At 53.1% G+C, this 17,079-nt stretch overlaps 6 protein-coding genes across 6 annotated transcripts; 3 read left to right on the forward strand and 3 right to left on the reverse strand.

The window, feature by feature from the left end:
• Positions 1 to 189: 189 nt before the first annotated feature.
• On the forward strand, positions 190 to 2,170 carry VTN00DRAFT_9369 (uncharacterized protein; the record flags this gene model as incomplete). The annotated part of the gene is made up of 3 exons (XM_069436321.1): positions 190 to 544; positions 614 to 619; positions 675 to 2,170. The coding sequence occupies 3 exons, from the start codon at positions 190 to 192 to the stop codon at positions 2,168 to 2,170; spliced, it is 1,857 nt and encodes a 618-aa protein (XP_069284954.1).
• A 544-nt stretch (positions 2,171 to 2,714) lies between these two features.
• VTN00DRAFT_9370 (uncharacterized protein) lies at positions 2,715 to 3,770 on the reverse strand (the record flags this gene model as incomplete). Its single annotated transcript, XM_069436323.1, has 3 exons — positions 2,715 to 3,480; positions 3,536 to 3,659; positions 3,734 to 3,770. 3 exons carry the CDS (start codon positions 3,768 to 3,770, stop codon positions 2,715 to 2,717), a joined length of 927 nt encoding a protein of 308 aa, XP_069284955.1.
• Positions 3,771 to 4,682: 912 nt separating this feature from the next.
• On the reverse strand, positions 4,683 to 6,660 carry VTN00DRAFT_9371 (uncharacterized protein; the record flags this gene model as incomplete). Its single annotated transcript, XM_069436324.1, has 4 exons — positions 4,683 to 4,943; positions 4,999 to 5,793; positions 5,851 to 6,523; positions 6,587 to 6,660. The coding sequence occupies 4 exons, from the start codon at positions 6,658 to 6,660 to the stop codon at positions 4,683 to 4,685; spliced, it is 1,803 nt and encodes a 600-aa protein (XP_069284956.1).
• A 226-nt stretch (positions 6,661 to 6,886) lies between these two features.
• Positions 6,887 to 9,157, forward strand: VTN00DRAFT_9372 (uncharacterized protein; the record flags this gene model as incomplete). Its single annotated transcript, XM_069436325.1, has 1 exon — positions 6,887 to 9,157. The coding sequence occupies one exon, from the start codon at positions 6,887 to 6,889 to the stop codon at positions 9,155 to 9,157; it is 2,271 nt and encodes a 756-aa protein (XP_069284957.1).
• Positions 9,158 to 9,524: 367 nt separating this feature from the next.
• VTN00DRAFT_9373 (uncharacterized protein) lies at positions 9,525 to 11,309 on the reverse strand (the record flags this gene model as incomplete). Its single annotated transcript, XM_069436326.1, has 1 exon — positions 9,525 to 11,309. The coding sequence occupies one exon, from the start codon at positions 11,307 to 11,309 to the stop codon at positions 9,525 to 9,527; it is 1,785 nt and encodes a 594-aa protein (XP_069284958.1).
• Positions 11,310 to 11,604: 295 nt separating this feature from the next.
• On the forward strand, positions 11,605 to 16,836 carry VTN00DRAFT_9374 (uncharacterized protein; the record flags this gene model as incomplete). The annotated part of the gene is made up of 4 exons (XM_069436327.1): positions 11,605 to 11,789; positions 11,847 to 12,335; positions 12,386 to 15,182; positions 15,238 to 16,836. 4 exons carry the CDS (start codon positions 11,605 to 11,607, stop codon positions 16,834 to 16,836), a joined length of 5,070 nt encoding a protein of 1,689 aa, XP_069284959.1.
• Positions 16,837 to 17,079: the final 243 nt, after the last annotated feature.

Here is a 17,079-nt window from a genome sequence, read left to right on the forward strand (position 1 = left end):
AGTTTTGATACGGCAAGCTCCTCACCTGACCCGATAAGCTGCGGATGACGCTATTGTTTTCCAGCTCGGAGATTGGCGGGCGCGACAAAAACGCTTTTCTGCTCTGCAACGCCCGCCGCGGTCATGGTATAGCTGATTTTCACCCTACAGCAGGCATGCCCTGCCAATCCCCTCAGATACAGACCAGGAATGGCCTTCAATGACAGCAGCGACTACGGATCCGACTTCACCCCGGAGGAAGAGGAGCTGCTGAACGAGCTGCTCGCGAACGTCGCCACACAGCACGCCGCTACGACGCGGAGCGCCACCGCGACTATCGTTGAATCCGCCGCTGACTCGCAGGAACAAAATCTCCAGCCCACCCTCCTCGTCGGAGACATCGAGGACTATGAGGAGCACCCAAAGTCTCCCCGCACCCCTAAGAAGCTGGGCAGGGAGAAATGTATTCCTCCCTGGGCGGGGACGCAGCAGAATCGGACCGCGCCACTGCATTGGATACCCGGCGCTGCGAGTCAGGTCGCAGGCGACCCTCGCACCGCGACTGGTACAGTTTTCCTGTTCTTAATGATTAGATGCGGTCTTTGAAGGAAGAGCTGACGGTCTGACAATCAAGCGTCTAGTTGAGCACCCCAATTCGATAGAAGGGAGAGAAAGAGAGCGTGAGAGGGATATAGCACGCGAGCAGCAATGGACGAGAATTATCCAGAATACAGCTTCCCAAGATGTCCGATCGCCGATTGAACGCTTCAGACAACCGCCCAACAAGGCGCTTTCTGTTACCGACCTGGTCTCTCCCGCGTGGTGCGAACTGCAGTACTGGTACACACTGACGAAACATGGGAGGAAGAGGAGGACGGCTGCGATGAAGCTGGGGAGCACGGTGCACAAGACTCTCGAGGATGAGGTCCACACGACTGTACCCGTGGAGATCACGACCAAGGAGGACGCCTGGGCACTGAGGATATGGAACGTCATACAGGGGCTCCGCACGCTGCGGGAGTTTGGCATGACGAGGGAGTTGGAGATATGGGGGTTGATCGACGGTGAAATCGTCAACGGCGTCATTGACCAGCTCTCCTACGAGTGCCCCGATCCAGAACTGGAAGCGTCTGCTGCGGCTTATTATGCGGATGCTGAAACGGCCAGGGCTGCGTTGCCCGAGTATCAGATGTCCCTGTCGGACTACCTACTCTCTCCATCTCGAGGCGGGAAGAAGCTCTCTGATCTTGCTTGGTCTGAGCCCGAGCAGTCCGAAGCTGCGTCCGCGGTGGAACAGCCTCCCGCTGATACTAACAAGATCCGAGAGGCTTACAATATCCCGAGGATATACATGACGGATATCAAGACGCGAGCCAGCCGCTCCATCCCCACGGTGTCGAGCACGTCTTTCCGTCCTACACTCCTCCAGCTGCAGATCTACTACCACATGCTTAACCGGCTCACGACCAGCGACGACGTCACCATCGAAGCGCTCGCGTTGCGTTATGCCCTGGACCCGGAACGGTCCTTTACGGACGACTTCGTCCTCGAAGTCGGAGGCCTGAACGACCAATTCTTCGACGTCCTGTCCTCGCAGGAATCAGAAAAGGATTCGGACTACGTTCCGTCCGCGAGCCAAAACTCAACCAGCATCCTCCTCGCGCACAACAACCTCACCAGCCTGTGGAACCTCATGAAAGAACAACTCCGCCTCACTTTCCTCCCTCCGGAACATACCTCTTCTTCTTCCTCCCCCTTAATCTCCCCCTCCATTCCCTCCCCAACGCAACCCCGCACCCTCGAACTCTACCCAACCGTCCTCTCCCCGCTCCTGACCGCAAAATACATCTCCTCCGCCCCAACCACCGAAGAAGAACCCTCCCCGGTGGTCCTAGGAAGCAGATCCTTCCTCTTCGACCCCGCCGTCCTGACGTCCTACGTCTCGGACCAGATGACCTGGTGGCGCGGGCAGCGCGACCCGCGCGGCGTCGAGGTCATGGACGCGTGGAAGTGCCGCATCTGCGAGTTCAAGGACGAGTGTAGCTGGCGCGAGGAGAAGGAGAGGGCATTTGCGGGGAGGAGGAGGAGGAGGAGGGAGGGGGAGGCCAAGGAAGGAGGAGCAGAAGGAGGATGTATACGTGGGAAGTACGGAGGAGGGGGCGACGGTGTGAGTAAGGACCTAGGTACCTAGGTATCTGGCAGCTCTATAAAAGAAGGACGGGCTGGTTATAGGTGAGGTTAGGGCATGGTTGGCTTACCCGGCTCTGGCGTTTCGGATCAGGAGCGTCGCAGTTGCATCGATGACGCGCATAGGCTCAGCGAGAGGGTCGGCGGGCTTTTGCATCTTTTTGGAACGGAAAACTAGGACGGAAAAGTGAGCGGCGGTCTGAATTATTTGAACATAACATAAGCTCTGTATGCACAGAGACATCTACTGTACCATTATGTATTTGATGATGATGATGATCCGTACATGCTTGAAGCTGATCTCTGGTCATTTTTAAGTGCACAAGCACGGAAACGTAGATTATGGTTGCCAGCAAAGTAACTGACCGGATCCCTCGAGGAGTACACTGGGTGAGATCCGTAGATAAGGAATAACAACATATTTCCAACTTCTTTTGATTTCCCGAGAAATAATATGCATGCACATGAAAAATCAATAAATAGCCATCATATCATAACCACAACCCCAGCCGCAGAAGGAGCTGTCTTGTCTGTCTGTCTTCATTCATTCAGAACGGATAACTCCTAACCTCATCCTCCTTCTCCAGATCCAACCCCGCATCCAGCTGCTCCTGATGCTTCCTATCCAAATACTCCAGCAACACCTCCTCATACTTCTCCCTCCCCTTATACCTCGACACGTCCTCGCCCCAGCTCCGAATCGCCGACGCCAACCTCCCCGGAACATACGGCTCCTTCACGATCCCCGTGATGGGCTCAAAGTACGTGCGGATGGTGAACACGACAGCCCCAGACTTCGGCAGCCGCCGCAGGGACTGCCGCTCGGAGCGGAAATAGTGGTGCTCGATGGCGCGGTTCTTCTCGGCCGTGTTCCAGCTGACCTCGGGGGAGTCCTCGGGGCCGATGCTGTGCGACCAGGCGAGGTCGTCGTCGACCTGGAGGAAGTAGTTGTTGCGGAGGACGGGGTCCTCGGGCCTGATACGGCGGAAGAAGTTCATCATGCCCTTTTCGAGTTTCTCCCTGAACTGGGGCACGTCGCCGGAGGTGTGGATCTCCGAGAGGGACGTGCCGAATTTGTCCTCGAGGCGCCAGAAGCCGGCGAGGAGGATCGCGCCCGCGAGGAGGTAGTATTGTCCGTCTTCCTTCTCGAACATGAGGGCTAGGTCGTCTTGGACGAGGCGGGCGGACATGGCCATGGGGTCTTCTGGCAGGGGGCGTTGGACGATGTTGAAAGATTCCCCGGTGAAGAGGTTGTCGATGCCGACGTCAGTCTTTTTGAACATGGAGGGGTATCGCTCAGGGAGGTATGAGCAGCTATGAGGGGAATGTCAGCATGGACGAACGAACCAGCCAGGGAGGCGATACGCACAGCTCCTCTAGAAGTTCAATTGCACCGTCCATCGCCTCCGGGGCTGTCTTGCAACACTTCTCGCCACGCTCCCTGATTCGACGAGCCTTGTCTGCGTGGTATCGCGGGTAGTGGTTGTCAAGTTCTAAAGTCCAGTTAGATATCTGAACTATATCTGAACGAGTAGCGAAGATGGTGGTAATGGAGGCACTGGCATACCTATCCACTCGTCCCACTTCATACTTCTCAAGCCCATTGTGACAAAATATTTCCTGACACTTTTAGCTACTATCAATCTATCGATCCAGAATTGACTCACGGGCCATATCTGAAAGGTCGATAAGGAATCGGCTTGGTGGTGTGGACATCCCAGTTCGGGTACGGAGAGGCACGGGGTCTCTTGAAGTCGGAAGGTATCCATTCTTGATATTATCGTGGTCAGCAAATGTATATAGTTTCAACGCAATCATTCATACCTCCTGGCTTTCTATCAACCTTTGATTTGGTTCTCACCGGTGAAGCTGGCTTTTCGAGGTCGGGGGTTGATGGTCTGGAATATTTTGGAGTTTTGATTTTCTTGAAGGCAGCAAACGCAAGCCAGAGGCAGGAATTTATTATGAGCAGCACTAAAGCTACATCTTTTATGCGAAATTCGCCCAAACACTGGGGTACCAGAGCCACTAAATTTTCCATATTGAGACGCGGCGGTTAGCTGCGAGCGTCACCTGCGAAGTCCGAGAGAAGGCAAGAGAATCTGGAGAAGTAGACAGCAGATGGAACATCCATAAAAGTACTGTACAGATGATAATTGATAAGGGCGTAAGTCATCTCTAATTGCCATTATGGCTACCTATTCCATGCAGTACCCAGCGGATCTGTGCCGTGCCAATTTCGACTTGTGTATCCAGCCGCGGGCCCGCGGTCTGCACAGTCGCCAACAGCGATGAGGGGTCGCGAGTATCCAAGACCGCCATTTGTTGAGAGTCCTTATCTCTCGCCGACGCGGATCTTGAGCGTTGGTTGCATGACATAAACGGATTTCTTATCCCAATCAGGTAAAGCGGCACGTCAACCCCAGAGCAGCTGTCCACTCGCCTGGCGGTCGCGGGATCCAGATCGCATCTGGTAAACGAATACAGGAAGATCATATGAAGAGCCTCTGCAAAACCTACCCGCTGCCCGTGTCACGATTCTGCCGCTTGAGGAGACAATATTCACCCCATTTGCGGCGGTAGCGATCGGGCAGGAAGGGCAAGTCCGGAATCCATACCACACGGCCAAGAAGACTGGTCCGAGATGCATCAAGAAAGCTCCTGCATGACAGCTTTTCCCAGTTCTCTTCATCATGGATGTAATCTGGTTCCAAGTCGCTCGGCATGCTTCCGGGGAAATATGAATCGACCAAGAACGAGCACTGAGAGATGTCGGTCTAATTCAATTAGCAAAGTTCACCAAAAGAAAGCGGCGAAGGATGGTATTCTTACATATTTTCCAGTATCCTCTTCGTTTCGATCGTTCATACCACGTGGAATTTCCGACGTACCGTTCAAGAGAGCTTGAACGCTTTTTGCATCGGGAAATTCCCCAGGGAGCAGCCCTTGAAACTCACTCTTCACAAATTTGGCCCGCATGTTCTTGGGTAGAAAGAACGAAGAAGGGAAACGATACCATTCTTTCCCAAGACAGACAAAGTCACCTTGGTTCGCGATCTCCTGATCCTGCAGACGTTCATAGATCCTGAGGGGAGCATTGTAAGCAGTGACCATCCCAACAATCCGAAACAAGCCGGCATTGACTGCGATGAGAATGAAAGACATCACCATAGCAAGTTTAAGCTTCGCTGGGATCCGTCCAATCAATTCTTTCGGGTTACTTGAACCGATATACGAAAGAATCATATGGAAGGAGATGGCCGCGTTCAACGCGAGGAAAGGGTACGCGGGATACATGAATCTCTCCTCCTTGTGAGGCTGCAGGGTGAAAATAGCCAGCCAGGTGTAAAATGGAGCCGCAAAGGTAACTGTCCGAAGCAAGGTCTGCTTGGAAGTGGCACGAGGTCGAAAGAGTGCTTGCAGAACAAGCAGTGGCGCAGTAGATACAGCCAATACGAACCAAACGTTGAAGTTAAGGAGTAAATTTCGGACATAGAAGGTCCAAGGCTCCGTGCCGAAGATATCGGGACCCCTACCCTTGCCCCCAAAAACATTGTAGGACACGATGTTCCACGGCACGATGGCCCATCTGCGGAAGAAGAGTGAGTCGACCCCGACAGTCATTCCCTGCAAAAATTAGTATATCATGTGTGTTTGCCGGGACACGTCAAAGCGAAAGCCTACCAAAACCAGCAGACATCTAAATGCCCCGTCAGCTACACTGTAGAATATTGTCCTCATACTACGAGCAATGGCAGAAATTATGACCTCTTCAAGTAGGAGAGGTATTACCAAAGCTCCAGAAAACGGCCAGCCCACAATGGCACCGATACCGAACCACGTTATCCCCTCCGCCGTCTTCTGTCCGCCCCGCCAATCCAGGAATGCCGCCAGGCCTAGCATGGACGTGTACATCGCAAAGCTGGACGGAAGGAAAGAGGCAGAAGCATGGAACATGCCAGGACTGAATGCTACGATCATAAGGAACAGGAGTCCGATTCTCGGGTTAAGTGTCCGGCAAACGGCCGAGTACAGTCTCGTCTCACATGCTGCGCATATGAAGGCGAGAGCGAATCGAATGGTGTAGAACTCGGCTGTCTTTCTCCGCGAAAACAAGGAGCCCATTGTGCCAACTAGCGCATGCAGGGAGATGTAGAGCCAACTCCGTATGGAATACTCGGGGGAATACTCCCACGTCTGTAGTCCATACCCATGATCGAGGTAATGCGCAGGTTCCCAGTAATTGAAGACTTCGTCGCAATCCTGAATAGGAGCATATGCCGCGGCAAGACCATTGGAAATAAGGCAGACATAGAATGCCACGTTCAGCGGGAGGTAGAATCGCGGTGGTGCTGGCCTGAATCGAGCTTCTGTCAGCCGGGTAACGGAAGGGACTTGAGGTGAAGTTTAGGAGCCATACAGTGGGTTCGAGCGAGACGCCCCTGGGGCGGCGACCTCCGGGACGTCCACGGCTCTCCTCCTTGAAGCCGCCATTTTTGGAGTCCTGGGTGGGATCCAACAGTGCTGCGGAACGAAGACGCGGTCGCGAGCTGGATCTTTCGCTGCGGCGTGGAGGGGAGCTCCTACGGCGAGCCGCAGTCGCCACCTGCGCACATCTAAGAAAAAAGTTCCGCCGCGTCGAGCAAGAGCTCGCGTTTGGACAAAACTCGCGGCCGAACTACTCTGTTCTGCCACGTCGAAACCTCCTTCAGAGCCCATTATGAGTGACCAGCCGTCGAACGGTCAGCTCCCTGGAGGTCCTGAGGGGGTTGTCGAGGAACCTCCTCAAAAGCGACCATGCCTCAATGTGCCACCCACTGCTGTCCCAGATGTTGCGATAACGCCAGTGGACGATGGCAGTGACTTCTACAATACTCCCGTGACAGCTGGAACTCCAGTCAATAATGCAGTGAATGGTTCTTCATCCACTGAAAATAACGAACCTTCCACGCCTCCGAAAGCTGCTCCACTAATACCAGGTTTAAGTCTCTTCAATGACAGCCTCCAAGCTTCCCAACAAGAAAACGGCTCTATAAGCTCTCCTCAGAAGACTGATGATGGAGGCGCTCCTACGGGACCGGGTCCCGAAACAAGCACAGAGCCTACACGATATGAACAAAGCAATGATACCCAGGCAGTTGCTTCTGTCCCGGAGCCAAAAGACACCGTGATGCAGGAGCCGGCTTCAGTAGTTGAATCCACTACAGAGACACAGCGAACTACCGGACAAGATGGCAGTACAGCAGAGCATGCGAAGAATGCTTCGGATGGAGGTGCGCAAGAGTCTGGGAAAGAAGTGCTGCAAAAACCAGATGAAGATGTACAAGATTCTGGAAAAGAGATGTTGCAAAGACCAGATGCTGCTAATACTTCAGAGGGTGCTGCGGCTGAAGAAGAGGAAGAAGAAGAGGAGGATGAGCACCCAGAATGGGAGACTGACTCCTCACCTATCGTATCATCTTCTGATGATAGCTCGACAGATTCCTCGGACGATAGTGACGAGGACGAAGACTACCCTATACTCAGTGCGGAAGAAACAGCGCGGATCTTGATGCAGGCGGAGGCTGGCTCTGATGACGAGGGAGAAGGGAAGGGAAAGGCAGGTGCGGCGCAGGTCAGGACCGCGAACGAACAACCCGAGGAGATTCCCCCGATTCCCGATATCACCGTCACCCCTGATATGAAGATCGAGTTGCTCGGACAGGTTGAGACGATCGTCGAGAACACAGTTTTGGTCAAAGCCAACACATCGGGAGAGTATCAGGTACTCGAGTCCGGCTCACTGCTCTGCCTTGAGGACCGGACTGTCATTGGTGTGGTATCTGAGACTATCGGTAGAGTCGAGCAGCCATTCTACGCCGTTCGGTTCCAGAATCCCGCATCCATCGGTGAATTTGGCATTGTCAAAGAGAAATCTGTATTCTATGTCCCGAGCCACTCGACATTTGTCTTCACACAGCCGCTTAAGGGAATGAAGGGCAGTGATGCGTCGAACTTCCACGATGAAGAAGTTGGTGAGGATGAGATCGAGTTCTCGGACGACGAAGCCGAAGCCGAATACAAACGGAAGCAGAAGCAAAGGAAGCAGGAGAAAAAGGACGCGAAGAATGAGCATGCTGGCCTTGGAAAGCCTAAGAAGGAACCCCCCGGTCCTTCTAAGCTGGGACAAGCCGTTCTCAACTATGATGACGAGGGTGGTGAAGACGGCTACACCCCTCTTGCGCGTCCTGACAATCTCCATGAGATGATGGGCAACAAAGAGGCACCTGTTGAAGGCAGCGAGTATTCTCGAGGAGGATATAGAGGAGGCAGAGGACGAGGAGGCTTTGATCGAGGATCGGGACGAGGCAGAGGAGGTGGAGGAGGAGGCCGGGGAAGGGGCGGTGGTGGTTCTTGGGAGTCGCGCCATCATCATCTGAACTCGCATGATGACCGCCGACAGCAACATCAAGATTACAATCATAACAATACCCACACAACTCCTGCCTATCCACCGTCGTCCACACAGCAGCAACCCCAGCAGCCGCACCCCGCTCAGGCCCCCTCCTATCCTCAAAATCCGCAGCAGCCTTTCTACGGCGCTCCTCAGCAGCAATATTCTCCCTACCCGTTCTACCCGCAGCAGCAATACGCCCAGCTTGCAGCAGCAGCGGCACAGCTTCCATTCCAGATGCCATATCTGCAAGCGTATCAACAACAGAACCCGTATGCCAATGTCCCACCAGGTTCGCATATCAATCCGGCGCTCTTCGCTGCGCTACAACAGTTTCAGCAGCAGCAGCAGCAGCAGCAAGCTCAAACTCAAGCGCAACCCCAACAACAACAATACCAGGCTACAGCTCCTCTTCAGGGCCAAGCTCAGGTTCAGAATCAGAATCAGAATCCGGCAGCTACTTATGACCAAGTGAAAGCACAGCTGGATATCCTGAGACAACTAAGTGGTGGCAACCAAGGTCAAGGTCAGGGCCAAGGAGGTCCAGGCCGTACGTAATTTTGTGTGTATAATATCGACCGTGGCTTATCTTTGCTTCTGTGGATCTTTTTATGAAATGCCTCAGCAAGAGGATGATGTGCTTCAAGGAGTTTGTGGAGGAAAACCAAAAAAGTTGTACTTTATGATTGCTTATTATCTGTGCGCGATTTACCTTCGCTTGTTGGATATTTTTTATCTACACGAATATCCGCCTCGAAATGTGGAATGTACTGTATGAATAATACCAAGAATATTTTGTAGTATACAAACTGCTCACGATTCATTATCTCTGTAAAGTCTTTCCCCCGGAGCTAAGGGTGACATTCTACCTGCCTATACAACGTCTCCTCGCTTTGTACGACCTGCAATTTCTGCTGGTGTCAATTTACGCCGCCGCAGTCTTCGAACTCTTCGCCAGAATCCAGAAGTTTTCCATCTTGGCCCGAGCCAAAACGTCCTTCGCTTGTGCGTCCGTCTCACACACCCTTGCACCAAGCCACTTCCTGAAGGCCCTGGCCTTCTCCTGACCTTCCCATAGCAGAGTGCATGTGTTCTGGCTGAGATCTTTCAGCTGGCCCTTCTCATCCTCGGGAGACAACCACGACGCCGGGGTCTGGGGCTGGCCGTCGGATGTAGTGCTTGGACCAGCGTTCTCTGTCCAATCGATGCGATTGAGCATGAGCTTCTTGTAGGCATTAATCGAGTGGCCACCGCCCTCCACGATCACGAGATTGAGGCGCGGATGCATGATACAGACACCAGTAAGCGCCTGCTGTTCCGCATTTTTACTGATCTTGAACCGATGACGCCCGTTGGCAAGGCTGTCGATTCGGTACACGGAGACGTAGATGCCTTTTTCAGCATCCTTCTCCTGTTGGGTTGCAAGTTTCTCGCGACGTTGTTCCTTGGTCAATTTCCGTTCCTCGTTCATGGCTTCGTGTTTTTCCTTGCGCTCCGCAATCTCCCTGTTCACGCGTGCTTCCACAGCGGTAGGATCTTTCACGGCCTCTTCACCGAGAACGCGCATGATGTTGGATTTCTTGACCTTTGGTGGCGGTGCTGGTTCAAGACCCAGTCTGATCTTCGCTTGTTGTTCCTTGAGGTCAGCCATTCGTCGCTGGCGACGAAGCTTGGCCTGCTCCTTCGGCGTGAGATACATCGGTTTCTGCGGTGGGATGTGTTTATCCTGAGGGGGATCAAGGAGGACTGGATGCTGGATGTAGATAGTAATTATGGAATCGGGCGTGTCGATCTTAAGATTCTTCGGGTCGTCAATGGCAGAATAGTCGGAGCCATTGACCAAGCCTTCGTCCCACCACTCGACAGCGGGAGGAGCAGGGACAAGGAATGCCTTCTCCACATCCAAGTCCTCATCAATACCAGCTTGACGTGCTCGCTCCGCGATCCGCTTCTTCATCTCCTCCAGCTGGGCTTGACGCCGCAAAGCAGCAGCTTGCTGTATATACTTGCCCTTTTGGTTGAAGATAAGCTGTCGGGAATGACGAGGCTTCGGGACAACATTCTTGCTACCAATATTAGGATCGAAATAGGGGTTCTTCTTCATTTCCTCTATCGAAGGTCCTGACAGATCCAGCTGCGGTTTCTTTGCCTCTGCGGCGGGCACGGGGGATTCGGTTCTGCGGTTTGCCATGGTCGTAGCGAATTTAGGTTGCATCGCCTGTCGTCCCTTTGAACCTCGCGCATCTTGACCTATGTCTGAAAGCAGAGCTGGATGCAGTCCAACATCCAAGCCACCGCGGGCTTTCTGGAGCCCTTCGTCATCATACTGCGGAGTCTGATAAGTCAGAGGCGGGGGAGCAGCAGCTCGTTGCTGAGCTGCCGCATTGGCTCTTCCAGTCGCAGCTGCAACTCTCGCCTTCATCTGCTCCAGTCTCGACATGGCTGGGCTCGCAGCGGGAGGAGCTGGACTGGGAGACGGTGTCGCCGAGCTGGGAGTTCCTCCTCTCGCGGCCTGAAGCCTAGCTCTCACGGCTTCCGCCTTCGCCCGTGCTTCAGCAACCATCTTCTCAATGTCAACCTTGCCAGCGGCCGGGCCGCCGCTGGCGCCTGGCAAAGGAGAGCCATTGTTGGAACGAGACCTTTTCTGCGCGTTATTGTCTTCGTCCTCGGGATGAGGCCGTTTCAGTACGTTGCCAGACACGTCTGCCATGACTGAGGCGCGGAAGATGGTCGACTCACCCACGAAGAACGAACCTGCTGTCGGGTTTGGGCCTGAGGACGGAGACAGAGGCCGTTGAAGCGCGCTGAGGTGGTGACGCGCAGGCTTCGGAGCCCTTGGCCAGGTTGGTCCGGGTGGAGGCGGTGTGGCGCGGCAGAAAAGTTGCTCCGCCAAAAAAGTTCGTCGACCGGCATCGAGACCGAAGAAGCATCCCGCTCGAGGACGGACCTCAGAACGCCCTCAACAGGCGCGCGTGTTCGGTGAGCTCGACGAGCTGCATTGGAACATGGCAAACTTCGCACGGCCTGTTGCTTCCTCCATTGGAGGCATCGATTTCGGTGTCCTCACAGATGAGGAGATCAAAGCTGTTTCCGTGAAGCGAATTCACAACACGCCGACGCTTGATTCTTTCAACAACCCCGTTCCCGGCGGTCTTTACGATCCAGCGCTTGGCGCATGGGGTGATCATGTGTAAGCGCTCGAATGGGGTTTATGAGCTTCGAATTTCTGCAGGCTGACGCAATCTAGCTGCACTACTTGTCGCTTGAACTCTTGGTCTTGCGCCGGCCATCCTGGACATATCGAGCTTCCCGTACATGTTTACAATGTCACCTTCTTCGATCAGCTATTTCGGCTCCTCAGGGCGCAATGTATCTACTGCCATCGCTTGCAGATGTCCCGCGTTCAGATCAATGCCTACATATGCAAATTGCGACTCTTGCAGTACGGGCTAGTCGACGAAGTCGCTACCATAGACACGATGGGATCGGGCAAAGGTGCAGGGAAATCGAAGAAGGGTGCAGAAGACTCTGACTCTGAGGAGGAGGATACAGATGACTTGATGGAACGCAGAAATGCATTCGTCAAGCGATGTATCCGCAAAGCGCAGATGGAAGGTAGAATCCAGGGTTTCATGACTGGTTCCAAGAGTCCGATCGCTGCTGAGCGGCGTCGAGAGGTGGTCAAAGAATTCTTCAAGGACATTGCGAGCGTAAAAAAGTGTACAAGCTGTAGCGGGTATGTATTGTGTGCTTTCTATATTTTGGCCCAGCTAACGGTGGAAAAAGCATCTCCCCAGGTTATCGGAGAGATAGGTATTCAAAGATTTTTAGGAAAGCTTTACCCGAAAAATCCAAACTTTCTATGCAGGCTGGTGGCTTTCAAGCGCCAAACTCCTTGATCCTCCTCCAGCAAGCGAAAAAGCTCTCCAGCAAGCATAAGGAAGAATATATGAACGGGATGACCAATGGTGATAGTGAAAGCGTCGTTACAGAACTACATGGAGCGGAGGAAGAGGTCGCTCGTGGGAACGCTGTGGTAGCGCAGGCGGAGGAAAGCAGGTCGACGAAGAAGCAGGCAGCAGGAGATGGCCAACAGTATATGCCTTCGCCAGAGGTTCATGCTGCAATGACACTGCTGTTTGAGAAGGAGGGGGAGATCCTGAATCTGATCTACAATTCTCGCCCTACTTCGAAGAAAGCTTCCTCTGTCAGCGCCGACATGTTCTTCATCAAGAACATCCTTGTGCCGCCAAACAAATATCGTCCCGCTGCCGCTCAAGGGCCAAGAGAGATTGTTGAATCTCAACAGAACACGCCTTTCACGCAGATTTTGAAGAACTGCGACATCATCAACCAAATCAGTAAGGAAAGGCAGAGCAGTGGTGCAGACTCAGCGACTAGGGTCCGAGACTATCGCGATCTTCTCCATGCGATTGTCCAGCTCCAAGACACTGTCAACAGTCTCATTGACCGTGACCGGAGCTCTCTTGCCGGACCAGCAGGGGCTGGAGCTGCCAATGGTATCAAGCAGATATTGGAAAAGAAAGAGGGTCTGTTCAGAAAGAACATGATGGGTAAACGAGTGAACTTCGCTGCCCGAAGTGTCATCTCCCCTGACCCGAACATTGAAACCAACGAAATCGGTGTCCCACTCGTTTTTGCCAAAAAGCTGACCTACCCAGAGCCTGTGACTAGCCATAACTTCTGGGAGATGAAACAGGCAGTGATCAATGGGCCAGACAAGTACCCCGGTGCCGCAGCAATCGAGAACGAGATGGGACAGGTGATCAGCCTCAAATTCAAGAGCCTGGACGAAAGGACCGCGCTCGCAAACCAACTGCTGGCACCATCGAACTCGCGGATGAAGGGATCGCGGAACAAGAAAGTCTACCGGCATCTCACTACCGGTGATGTCGTGTTGATGAACCGTCAGCCGACTCTCCACAAACCGTCCATCATGGGTCACAAAGCTCGCGTCCTTCCTAACGAAAGAACGATTCGAATGCACTACGCCAACTGTAACACTTACAATGCCGACTTTGACGGTGACGAGATGAATATGCACTTCCCCCAGAACGAGCTTGCCAGAGCCGAGGCAATGATGCTCGCCGACGCTGATCACCAATACCTGGTTGCAACCTCCGGTAAACCACTGAGAGGTCTGATCCAAGATCACATCTCTATGGGGATGTGGTTCACTAGTAGGGATAGCTTCTTTGACGAGGACGACTATCACCAGTTGCTGTACAGCTGTTTGCGGCCAGAGAATTCCCACACAGTCACCGAAAGGATTCAGCTCGTCGAACCAGCAATCTATAAGCCAAAACGTCTCTGGACTGGAAAACAGATAATAACTACTATCCTGAAGAATATCACTCCGCCAGGGCGAGCAGGTTTAAACCTCAAGGGCAAAGCGTCAACTCCGGGGGACCGATGGGGTGAAAAGAATGAAGAAGGAAACGTCATTTTCAAGGATGGCGAGCTTCTGTGTGGTATTCTCGACAAAAAGCAGCTTGGACCTAGCGCTGGCGGTGTCATCGACGCCATTCACGAGGTTTACGGACATACCATAGCAGGGAAGCTGATCGGTATTCTCGGACGACTGCTCACAAGATTCCTGCACATGCGTGCCTTCACTTGTGGTATCGATGATCTTCGATTAACCAAGGAAGGCGATCGCAAACGCAGAGAAAAGCTTGACCAAGCTGAAAAGATCGGTCGTGAGGTTGCGCTGAAGTACGTGACTCTTGATCAGAATCCCGTGCCTGATCAGGATGCCGAGCTGCGGCGACGTTTGGAAGATGTGCTCCGAGACGATGAGAAGCAATCCGGTCTGGATAGCGTTTCGAATGCCCGAACGGCGAAGCTCTCTTCAGAAATCACTGCGGCATGTCTTCCAAGTGGTCTGGCCAAACCGTTCCCGTGGAACCAGATGCAGTCGATGACAATATCCGGAGCCAAGGGGTCAAGTGTCAATGCTAATCTGATTTCTTGCAACCTTGGCCAGCAGGTTTTGGAAGGTCGTCGAGTTCCCGTGATGGTAAGCGGCAAGACCTTGCCATCGTTTAGACCGTTTGACACACACCCCATGGCGGGTGGTTATGTCACTGGTCGTTTCTTGACTGGTATCAAACCTCAAGAGTACTACTTCCACGCTATGGCAGGTCGTGAAGGTCTTATCGATACTGCAGTCAAGACTTCAAGATCTGGTTACCTCCAGCGTTGCTTGATCAAGGGAATGGAAGGATTGAGGGTTGAGCACGATACTTCAGTCCGCGAAACCTCCGACGGTTCTGTCGTTCAGTTTCTGTACGGAGAAGACGGTCTCGATATCACGAAGCAGGTTCACCTTCAGGATTTCAGCTTCCTGGCTTCGAACTACGTTTCGATCATGGCTCAAGTTAACTTGACGAGCGAGTTCCGTAATCTGGAAAAGCCAGAGGTGGCAGAGTGGCATAAGAATGCCATGAAGAAGGTGCGGAAGACAGGTAAAATTGATGCTATGGACCCTGTCCTTGCCCTCTATCACCCTGGAGGAAGCCTTGGCAGCACATCGGAGGCCTTTTCACAGGCACTGAAGAAGGTATGAGAACTTCTTTATACGCGTATTCGAAAGTATAATGCTAACAAAGATGCAGTACGAGGATGCCAACGTGGATAAATTGTTGAAAGACAAGAAGACAGGTGTCGAGGGAATTCTCAGCAAGAAGGCCTTCCAGACCCTGATGAACATGAAGTACATGAAGTCAGTTGTCGAGCCTGGTGAAGCTGTCGGAATTGTCGCCAGTCAGTCCATTGGAGAACCTTCTACTCAGATGACTTTGAACACGTTCCACTTGGCTGGACACTCCGCGAAGAACGTGACGCTGGGTATTCCTCGACTAAGAGAAATCGTGATGACTGCTAGCGCCAATATCATGACCCCTACTATGACGTTGATGCTGAACGAAGAGCTCTCTGAAGAAGATAGCGAGAAGTTCGCGAAGGCCATCAGCAAGCTCACCATCGCGGAGGTCATCGATAAGCTGCAGGTCAAGGAACGCATTTCGGCAGAAGGCAACTCAAGGTCTAAGGTCTATGACATCCATATCGAATTCTTCCCTGCTGAGGAGTACACCGAGGAATACGCAATCCAGATCAAGGATGTTCAGAACGCGCTGCAAACCAAGTTCATCCCCAGGCTTGTGAAGCTCACTAGAGCGGAGCTGAAGAAGCGAGAAGACGAAAAGACTCTCAAGAGCTACTCGACTGCTCAGCCCGAGATCGGTGTGTCTGTCGGTACGATTGAAGAGGCACCAAGAGGTGCTGAGGACGGTGATGGGCTTGGTGACGATGACAACGAAGATGAGGACGACGCCAAGCGGGCTAGAGGCGCCCAGAACCGGAACAACCAGGTGTCTTACGAAGGCCCTGACGAGGATGAGCAAGCAATCATTAGACGGCAACAGAGCCCAGAAGAAGAAGACTCTGAGGATGAGAACGGAGAGAACAAGTCGCACCGCACGCGCGACGTGGAGATGAAGGATGCGGACGACGATGACTCCGACGATGGAGAGACGAAGGACACCAAGCTCCGCGAGGAGGACGTCAAGGGCAAATTCGGCGAAATTACGCAGTTCAAATTCAACCCGAAGAAGGGCACGTCGTGCACCATCCAGTTGACCTACGACATCGATACTCCCAAGCTCCTTCTCCTCCCGCTCGTCGAAGACGCCGCCCGCAGCGCCGTCATCCAGTCCATCCCCGGCCTCGGCCAGTGCACATACGTGAAGGCAGACCCGCTCAAGGGCGAGCCTGCCCACGTCATCACTGAGGGTGTGAACCTGCTAGCCATGCGTGACTACCAGGACATTATCAAACCTCACTCGCTCTACACCAACTCGATCCACCACATGCTCATGCTGTACGGTGTCGAAGCCGCGCGCGCCTCCATCGTCCGTGAGATGGACACCGTCTTCAAGGGCCACAGCATCTCGGTGGATAACCGTCACCTGAACCTGATCGGCGACGTCATGACCCAGGGTGGTGGCTTCCGGGCCTTCAACCGCAATGGTCTGGTCAAGGATGGCAGCTCGCCGCTGGCGAAGATGAGTTTCGAGACCACGGTCGGATTCCTCAAGGAGGCTGTTCTGGAGAGGGACTGGGATAACCTGAAGAGCCCTAGCAGCAGGATCGTCGCTGGTCGTATTAACACTGTTGGAACCGGTAGTTTCGATGTCCTTGCTCCTGTGGCATAGTGACTAGGCGCCTCTTGTATCCTTTTGATATCATCTCAGTTTTGCAGTCTTCTCTGTTTCATTACGTGTATGCGTTTTACGTGTCCCACGATATGGTGTTTATCTCACACAAAGCATTGCCCTCAGCGGAGAAAAAGTGCTTTTTTTCTGTTTTGTCTCTGTCCATAGCAAAAATTCTGTTTTTATGAACATAGAATAAATGTGATAATGCATTAGAGAAAATTTTTCTTTTTCCAATTTCTG

The sequence above is a fragment of the Thermoascus crustaceus genome, assembly GCF_041956765.1.
Source record: "Thermoascus crustaceus strain CBS 181.67 unplaced genomic scaffold VTN00scaffold_7, whole genome shotgun sequence".
Lineage (NCBI taxonomy): Eukaryota > Fungi > Ascomycota > Eurotiomycetes > Eurotiales > Thermoascaceae > Thermoascus > Thermoascus crustaceus.